General features: G+C 36.4%; 1 protein-coding gene across 1 annotated transcript; it reads right to left on the minus strand.

The window, feature by feature from the left end:
• Window positions 1-8,792: 8,792 nt before the first annotated feature.
• On the minus strand, window positions 8,793-10,191 carry LOC141701594 (uncharacterized). The gene is made up of 2 exons (XM_074505237.1): window positions 9,787-10,191; window positions 8,793-9,512 (listed from the first exon to the last, which is right to left on the minus strand). Exons 1-2 carry the CDS (start codon window positions 10,189-10,191, stop codon window positions 8,793-8,795), a joined length of 1,125 nt encoding a protein of 374 aa, XP_074361338.1.
• Window positions 10,192-10,533: the final 342 nt, after the last annotated feature.

A 10,533-nucleotide genomic window follows, 5' to 3' on the forward strand; every position in this document is an offset into this window, starting at 1 on the left:
TTTTATATTTAAGATCTTCCATTTTAAGGGGACTTGAATACTCGCTCAAAAATCTAAGGGATCCGGCTCTATGGTGTATTTTATATTCGCAACAAGGTTGCAGTTTTGGTTAATGAATTGATTACTTACCCAAGGTTCGGGAAGTAAGTCCATCTATTGAGTCGACATAAGCAACATGGGCTCAGTGGGCGTCCATGATAGTGTAAGTGGCTCAGTGGGAGTCCATCAAATGCATAAATGGCTGAGTGGCAGTCCAGCATAAGGTCCTATTGCGACCAGGGTGATGACCAGTGGGGAATTCGTCCATCTACTAGTAGAAAAGGTTACTTATGGGTATCTTTGCCTGATCAGCAAGATATCTGGTTTATGCCAAAATTCTTTTCCTTTCCAAATTTATTGGATATTGCAAGTCTGTTCATACTTTACATGACAGAGGTTTTCAGGAAATGTATGGGAGATATATATGAATATATATATATATATATATATATATATATATATATATATATCAGAACTTAATGAAGTATATCATAACTTCATTTCCTTTAATAATATCTCAAAGATTGAATCTATTCAAATCTGGTCTTGTAGTCTCATCTATGTGATGAACTGTTGAAAGCTCATTATACTTTGAACAGTGGTAGTTCAAGTAGCTTTATAAATGATATAAGTGTAGTGAAGTATTTGGTAACTCCATCTTTTAAACTTATATCTAGTTAATAATTGTCTTATGAATGACAAAGATTTTCAGAAAAACGTTGAGACAAGGTTAGATATATGAGATGCAATGATATTTTTATACAGTTATACACTGGGACTTTGTGTATATTATGCATGGAAGAGGACTTCCAATATTTTGAAAAGTATATATGTATATATATATACTGAATATTTTGCGACTTCATCGCATTAAGATATCAACTTGGTTCATTTCTTTTGACCAAGACTTTCATGAGTATTATGAGTAGGCTCATATATTGTTAATCATTATACATATTATTTTGGTGGGCTTGCTGCTCACCCTTGCTTTCTTCTTTCATCACACAACATCAGATAGATAAGATGAACAGGACCAAGCTCCCAATTCGTAAGCGGATAGGAAACGTTCCGCAGCTTTCTGGAAGCGTTGAGGCAGCTGTAGCTGAGGTAGAAATTACCAATAGGCTAAGTTTTCAACTAATAATGTACCAGACTTATGTATATTATGAATTGTAATAATGGCAAAGAAATGTAAATTTATCCAGAAAACCTTTTAAGATGTATTGACATATAATTGTGGAATAAAACGACTTGTGATTAATTGTGGATATTCATCTCTGAGACTATAACTTGTGGTGTGTGTGTTTATTGTGGGGTCACAGTTCAGAGTAGTTGATTGTGTATTAAGATTGGGTTTTATTAAGGGAAATGGATCTCGTGACAACCCAGATCCCCGACCCCGGATTTGGGGGTGTTACAATAACTTGTGGTGTGTGTGTTTATTGTGGGGTCACAGTACAGAGTAGTTGATTGTTTATTAAGATTGGGTGTTATTAAGGGAAATGGAACTCGTGACAACCCGGATCCCCGACCCCGGATTTGGGGGTGTTACAGAAATGGTATCAGAGCTAAGCGTTATAAACCTCAGAGATGATGTGACGTTAAGATAATAAGTTCACAAAGATAATTACTAACATACACGAATTCACGGCGGTACAATTCACGGGTTTCCGTATATATCAGACATCATACGCGAATTTCACTGATAATTACTAACAAATTTACCGCACAAATTTATTTATTTCACGAAACTTCAATCAATAAAATCCTGCATAAAGCAAAATAAAATAATAAAAAATTATATTCAGGACATGTTCGAACCTACAGTATATCACAACATACATGCGCCTACGCGCCAATAGGGAGAAAACAGACACGGCCGCACAACCACTGTCACACCCCAAACCAATAACACACACACTAAATAAATGTGAACCATAAATATAATACAAATGTATAAGTCCGAAAGATGATAATAATATGATTACAAACCCAACCAAAAATATTAACAATCCCGAGATCTTTACAAGTTCAGAGTTTTGAACAACCCTTCTAACTAATACCATAATTACATACTGGCGGATTTTGCCTAATCTATACATATATATTCTACCTGCGCCCTCAAATGGTCTTCACCCTGCCTATCTGTTGACTTAAGGGCGGTCTGTTTGGTACGAACCATGATTGCTAGCTGTAGAACTGGGTTAAATACAAGAAAATGAGCTAAAATGCTCAATAAGTATTAGCAGTTCTACTATACAAGGCATTATCTCAAAATCACGGGTTCATGAATCAAGGGGTTATAGATGCTTGTAAAAATAAAAATAAGAAACATGAAGTTTTAATATAAAGACATGGAAAAATCATAGCAATTGAAACATGGCATATGGTATCATGGCATCGAGCAACATGTTATAATCAATTAAATATCAAATCATCAAAATTCATTTTAGGACGCTACGGATTACAGCCAGGTAATCAACCGTGAAGTAATCCCGAACCGCGCTGGGTTCTAAAATATAATCGGATCCCTAGGCTATATGTGAGCCTATCAATAAGTTTGAAAAGGACTTGCGTCTAGTACAATCCACTAAGTCAAGAAAACATTTATTCTATTTTATTTTTAATGATTTATAACATGGATGCCGGGGAAAGATTTTGTATCACTTTAATGGAATTATAACAAGAGAATTCAAGTTAACTAATGAGGTTTTCTTTAGGGAATTTGGTAGAGAGTTTAGTATTCATGGTCTCATGGATATGGAATGTTCTGAAGGTAAGGTACTAACAAGATTAAGAGTTATTAACGGAAGTATTTGAGCTAATTAATGACATGGTGGTTATTGCAACTAAGCATTCACGAAAAAGTATGTATACTTGCAACAATTATAAGCATAAGAAGGTAGTAACTTGCCTTTTAACAGTTCTAAGATTATTCGATCTTGACGGCACGAATCTTCCCCTTCATTTCAGAACCTACACATTATATTAACCTCATTACCATTCACCTTTTAACACTTTATAAGCCTATAAGCTCCTAGACTCATTTTTATCCTTAACATAACTACTTTTAGAAAAAAACTTATGATTATAAGAATACACATAACTTAATCACATGCAATTCAAGTAATCCACATAGTCACATAATGGCATGGCATATGACACTTAGTTATTATCACCTAAATCTCTAAGCACATAAGCAAGTAACACATAATAACTATTACTAATGCTCCCATTTATCTAATCTGACCTTAACTTAAACCTAAAGATGATATGCAATACTTCGACTCTTCACCACAAAGTCCCAATTAAAACGAATACCACTAAAGTTTCCTAATGCCACTCTAAGGGTGCTCTCGGGTGTCTTGGTGGAATTGGGATGTCTCCACCTTGGGCCTTCACTCCAGACCACTTCCTAATGGTTGTTAAGACTCTAAACTAACTTCTAAAGTTGTTGAGACTCAAGGGCCTCACTTTTATAGGCTTACCAAAATCAATACTCACATTGAGGTTTCCTGCTACCACCAGTTTGCACTACTCGCGCTCCTTGGCAAAAATATTGACTTCTACATGGGGCCTTCTAACTAAACCAACTCCCATGTTTCTTAAGTCCTAAAAAAAACTCTCATACTTGGTTTCATGTCTAAGCCTCACCTAGAATTCTCTAGGCCTCTACTCAAAGTTGACATTTCCCATCCTCCCTCGAATTCACTCTGCTCTATTTTTTACTCACATAAAACTTCACTTTTCTCACTCAATTTTTAATTCTAATGATTTGTTAAACTTTCAAAGGATGTATTATACTTATTTAAGCCAAGTCCCCGTGAAGGCCTAGCCTATGGCATGGTTATAATCGACCAAATTTCAAGTTTACGCAGTCCTGCCCTGTCCTGAGCTACTCTCGAATATGTGTTTGTGCACCTACCTAAATTGAAGTTTTTCAACGAATCAAAGCCACTGGATTCATGTACAACTCAAGTACTAACTCCAGTAAACTCATGCCTAGCAAGGCCTCATTAAAACTCACCTAAAATAGCCTATACTTATGGTAAAAAATTCTGCTACATAGTGCCTGGTGTACCCCCTTCCACTTTAACTCCCATTTCAACACCAAAACCAACAATCATGCAAAAAAATCTAATCTACAATATGCACAAACCTATTGACTATCATTTTATGGAAAAATACGAGCATAAACCTAGCCATATAAGCCATTTATCAAGGCAAAAACAGAGAGCATAGCAAAGCAGATTTTACATGTGAAATTTTAAGCAAGTTTTTGAACTAAAAATACATGGTATCAACTTGATGGATACTAGATTTGATTATGAATTATCAAGGAACATATCATAATAGAATTTCAAAGCAAAACCATGGCATGCATTGCACAAAAACTCAAATTTAAGTCACATAGCATATTTATCCAAAATATTACTTATACTACGACATGCAAGTATTAACTTCAACTTTTATTATAAAAATAATGGCATGAAAGGATGGAAACTTTGTAAAATACATTTTAAAATATCATAAGTTCTTTGAAAGCCAAATACAAAGTCTATTTATTTTTGAAAATAAACCAAACTAACACACAAACCACAAAATCCATTCAGCTCCTTGGGAGTCATTGCCGAATGCTTGAGGCCAAGATCATGGCTTGAAAATAGAAGCAAAACACTTCATCAAGACCATCTCTTGATCAAGTTTTATGATCCACATTAATTTCTACTCTAGATTCACAAGAATCAAAGGTAAACCCTTGGCTTTAGCCACATGCAACTAGGAAACTAACCTTAAATGATGATATAGAACCAAATGTAGTTGACCCTTGTTTAGAGGAGTTGAAAGGTGTAAGAAAATGAATAAATGAGGAAGAAAATGAGAGGGTTGGGGATGGTTTAGGTGCGGCCAAGAGGGAGTAGGGAGAGGAGAGAGTGGAGTGATGTGTTGTTGAAGAAAATGATGTAAGATGAATGTTTGGTCTAGCTTTTTGTCTCATCCAAGTAGTAAGTGGATTTTGCTTTTTACCATTCTATCCTCCTTCTACTACTAGCATGACTTGCATGTAGGATTTTATTGGTTATTTAGTTGGTCAAATGGAGTTAGTGGAGGGTGAAAGGTCGGTCTTACCCTTGATCTCTATTTGGGTGGAATTTGCATGCAAGAGCACATTTGTAATTCAATAACTATTAAAGGTATAATTAAAAAGAATATGTTTTAGTATTTAAAATATAAATCCATAAATCACAAAATTAATACCATAAATACTATGAGATTTTAGAAGTTTAATAAAATTGTTTTCAAAAAATTTTGAACAAAAATTTATATTAAAAGAATTTTCAAACATTATCACACTAATGAGTAAGTCATGTAAAATATAATTAACACATTAAAAATCACACAAACAATTGCTAATAAATTGACTCTACTCCACAACATTAGAATATAATTTATCGCCTAATCGCAACTATTCAAATATCACTAAATCGCGAGAATCTCAATTATTACTTAATCGCGTAGTCGCAACTATTCGAATATTATCAAATTGCGCTACCTATTTAATCGCGTAACGAAAATCTTACTCGCATACGAAAGGTATATGCTTATAAATATTCCAGCAACATTCACAATGCCATACGACAAAATTATACAATATATAACGACTTCGCATAATTGCCATTATATCAAAGAATATTTATGAATATATACATCGAATTTATAAAATAGTTCAAATATTTATTGGTTGTCACATCCTCTCCCCCTTATAGGATTCTGTCCTCAGAATCTAGGAGAATAGTTGAGGATACCGATTCCGCATTTCATATTCTAACTCCCACGTTGCCTCTTCGACTTTAGAGTTCCTCCACAATACTTTAACCAAACTTACTGATTTATTTCTAAGAGTTCTCTCTTGATGATCCAGTATCTGCACATGTTGTTCTTCATATGATAAATCAGCCTAAATCTCCACTAATTCAATCTCTATCACATAATTGGTGTCCGGATTACTTCTTTAACAATGAGACATGAAATACATTATGCATGTGCTAATATTTTGGCGGCAAGGCTAATTTATAAGCAACTTTCCCCACTTGGTTCAAGATTTCAAAAGGTTCGATGTATCTTGGAGCTAATTTCCCTTTCTTACCGAATCGGGTCAGACCCTTCCATGGTGATACTTTTAGCAATACAACTTCCCCAATTTCGAATTTCACCTCCTTCCGGGCGGGGTCCGTGTATTTCTTTAATCTATCCTGAGCAGCAATGAGTCTCTTCTTGATCACAGTGACGGTGTCCATTTGCTGAATCAATTTAGGTCGAAAAAACTTTCCTTCCCCAACTTCATCCCAACTTGTCGGTGTTCAACACTTTCGCCCATATTAAGCTTCGTATGGTGGCATTCCAATGCTTGTATAGTAACTATTGTTATATAAGAATTTTACGAGTGGTAGATGATCGTCCCAACTTCCTGAAAAATCAATTGCATAGCTTCGCAACATATCTTCAATGGTTTGGATTGTTCGTTCGCTTTGGCCATCGGTTTATGGATGGTATGTTGTACTCATGTTTAATTTCGTTCCAAAATTTTCCTGAAATCGCCTCCAGAATCTCGAATTTTAACGCGGGTCTCAATCCGAAACTATCGATATGAGTACACCATGATGTAACACGATTTTGTGTACATACATATGAACTAGCCTGTCTAAGGAAGACTTCTCATTGATTGGAAGAAAATGTGCCGACTTCGTAAGGCGTTCAACTATCACCCAAATTACGTCGTGTCTAGAACGTGTTCGCGGTAAACCCACTACAAAATCCATGGCAATATTTTCCTACTTCTATTCTGGAATCTTCAATGGTTGAATCAAACCACTTGGTTTCTGATGATCTGCTTTCACTCTTTGGCATGTGTCACATTTTGAAACCCATTTTGCAATTTCTCTTTTCATGTTCGACCGCCAGAAACTCTTCTTCAAATTATGGTACATTTTGGTACTTCCCGGGTGAATCGAAAATCTTGAGTTGTGTGCTTCTTGCAAAATATCCTTCTTCAATTCAGCCACATTTGGAATCCAAATTCTTGTCAAAAATCTCAACACACCTTGTTCGTCTTTTTGTGTACATATCTCTTCTCCTGTCAACCAATTATTCTCTTTAGTCATTACTTCATCCTACCATTTCTTTATCCTCTCTAGTAGTGTTGGTTGAAAAGTAATGGCACAACACATTTCTTCCGCTCCTCCATGATCACAAAACTCTAATTGCAATTTTTCAACTTCATCAGATAATTCTTTCGGCATTGTTATCATACCTAGCTTTTCCTTCCTACTCAAAGCGTCTGCTACCACGTTGGCCTTTCCCGGATGATATTGTATCAAACAATCGTAGTCCTTGATCAATTCCAACCATCGGCGTTGTCTCATATTTAGCTCCTTCTGAGTAAAGAGGTACTTCAGACTTTTGTGATCCGTGTATATCTCGCACTTTTCCCCATATAAATAATGTCTCCATAGTTTCAAAGCAAACACCATCGCAGCTAATTCTAAGTCATGAGTCGGGTACTTCTGTTCATGTGGTTTAAGTTGTCTTGAAGCATATGCTATCACCTTCCCGTGTTGTATCAATACGCATCCAAGTCCTTTATAAGAGGCATCACTGTATATCACAAAATCTCCCTTATCATCTGGTAATGCTAAAACCGGAGCAGTTATAAATCTTTTCTTCAATTCTTGAAAAATACTTTCACACTTCTCCGTCCATTCAAACTTCTCATTCTTCCTTGTCAATTTGGTCAGTTGTACGACAATCTTCGAAAAATCCTTTACGAATCTTCTGTAGTATTCCGCTAGTCCCATAAAACTTCTCACTTTTGTAGGCGTCTTCGGTCTCTCCCAATTCATTACAGCTTCAATCTTTTCAGGATCTACCCTAATTCCCTCACTTCCAACAATGTGTCGTAGAAATCTTACTTCAGTTAACCAAAACTCACATTTCGAGAACTTGGCATACAATATATCCTGTCGCAACACTTCCAAAATTATTCTTAGATATTCCACGTGATCAGCTTCTGTCTTTGAATATACTAAAATGTCATGGATAAAAACTATGACAAACTTGTCCAAGGACTCCTTGAATACACGATTCATTAAATCCATGAAATCATCCGGTACATTTGTCAACCCAAAAGCCATAACGAGAAATTCGTAATGTCCATATCTTGTTCAAAAAGCTGTTTTCAGTATGTCTTCAGACTTAATCTTTAATTGGTGGTATCCCAGTCGCAGATCAATCTTTGAAAACTAAGAGGCTCCTTTGAGTTGGTCAAATAGATCATCAATCCTCGACAAAGGGTATCTATTCTTAATCATCAACTTGTTCGATTCTCGATAATCTATACAAAGTCTCATGCTCCTGTCCTTTTTCTTCACAAACAAAACTGGCGTGCCCCACGGTGAAACACTGGGTCTTATAAATCCCTTGTCTAGTAGTTCTTGTATTTGCTTTGCTAATTCCTTCATCTCCGTTGGTGCCATCCTATATGGAGCTTTCGAAACAGGTTCGGTGCCGGGTGCAAGATCTATTGTAAACTCAATTTGTCAGTCCGGGGGTAAGCCAGGAAGCTCTTCAGGAAAAATGTCTAGAAAATCTCTTACTATTGGAATGTCTTCCGGATTAGAAACTTCTATACTCTTATCAACTACATACGCCACATACGCCTCGCATCCTTTCCGAATCAACTTCTTTGCTTGCGTCTAGGTGAGGACTGTCTGAGTTTGCCTTTGGCCCTTGAATGTCACTTTCTTACCTTGAGGTGTACTTAATACTACCATTATATCCTTACAGTCTATTTGAGCACTGAAACTTGTCAGCCAATACATCCCTAAGATCACGTCAAATTTGCCTACTTGGAAAGAAATAAGGTTCACAGGATAAACGTGCCCGGCTATCTCTATTGCACAATGAGGGCAAATACGATTTGCATATACTCTATCTTGATTAGCTAAGATAATGGATAAGGGCTCATGCATCAATTGGGTTTCACAATTCAACTTATCAACAAAAGACTTCAAAATAAATGATCTGGTGGCTCCCAAATCAGTCAGTACTTTAGCACTAGCAACATTCACAGAAAGCGTACCTGACACCACATCGGAACTTTGAATTGCATCCTTCACGTTCATGTTGAAAGTTCTTGCTTGAGCTGGATAAGTCAAAGCTGAATGATTTGAGGATGATGCTATCTGAGGTTGATTGAAAGATATTGGGAATGATGAGGCTGGCATATGAGCTGCTTGATTCACAGGGTAGGGTACAGTGGTCATTTGCAGCAAATCATTGTTACCCACTTCTTTACATTCTCGTGACACATTTCCTACTTTCCCACACTTATAACACGTGATGTTAGCCTTCTCATTCTTATATTCATGAGCATAATAGCCTTTCGTATGACACTTGAACAAACTACATTTGCCCTATTGCAGATTCCGTATGTCGCCTATTACAAATCTTACATTCCGGAACTGATCCTTGTGGGGGTTTCTGTCCACTAGTTAATTGAGATCTCGTTTCTTGTGATTTTTTCCAAAATTCTCTCTTCTCGAAGTTTCCGGGTCCACTTTGAGGTTTAAGCCTTTGATTAGTTCTCTGATTCTGACCCTTGTAACTTGAGCCTTCTTCTCCCCTTTCAAATCTTCTTTTCTTGTTGCCTTTCTCCTTTTAATTTTGCTCACTCTTGCCTTCAATTACCATCGCCTTCTGAACCACTTCAGCATAAGTAGTCAACTCAAAAGCTGCCACACAACTCCTTAACCAAGGCTTCAATCCTTGTTGGAACCTTTTTGCCCTTTTCTCTTCAGAATCCACATACTCTCCCATAAATCTAGAAAGTTCTGTAAAATTCTTCTCATATTCTCCAACCGTCATATTGTCTTGCTTCAACTCAAAGAATTTCATCTCCATTTGTGTTTGTATATAGCGAGGAAAATACTTATCCAAGAACATTCTCTTAAACCTATCACAAGTAATAACTCCAGCAGCTTCTAAAGCTTTTGCCGACTCCCACCAATAGTTTGATTCGCCTTTAAGAAAGAAAGTGACATACTCCACCTTCTGATTATCTCCAACATTTGTTAAGGCAAAGGCCTTTTCCATTTCCTTAAGCCAGGCATGAGCTTCTACCGGGTCTTGAGTTCCTCTAAATTCAGGGGTTTTTACAGATTGGAATGTTTTGAAAGTAGTGACGTTTTATAGGGGTGGTTGAGGTGGATGCATTTGTTGAAGAAGTTGTTAATGTTGGGCTATAGTAGCAGTTTGTTGGTGTACCAATTCCATAAGTTGTGCTATATCGGGGTTTTGGTTTTCTCCTTCATTTTCTTGGTTATTTGCAGGTCTTCCTCGGGCTCTCCTAGGTGCCATTTTCTAAAATAATAGTTATACAATTTGAGTGATGCAAAATCTAGGGTACTATTTGCATTCATCATTGTATACAGTTTT

The sequence above is a fragment of the Apium graveolens genome, chromosome 2, assembly GCF_009905375.1.
Source record: "Apium graveolens cultivar Ventura chromosome 2, ASM990537v1, whole genome shotgun sequence".
Classification (NCBI taxonomy): domain Eukaryota; kingdom Viridiplantae; phylum Streptophyta; class Magnoliopsida; order Apiales; family Apiaceae; genus Apium; species Apium graveolens.

What these genes read in the sequence shown, in the direction of transcription:
- LOC141701594 (XM_074505237.1), bottom strand. Translation starts at nt 10,191, where the DNA reads ATGGAAAAGGCCTTTGCCTTAACAAATGTTGGAGATAATCAGAAGGTG. An exon ending in AAGTGGTTCAGAAGGCGATG is followed by an intron (nt 9,513 to 9,786) that starts GTAATTGAAGGC and finishes AATCTGCAATAG; the next exon opens with GGCAAATGTAGTTTGTTCAA.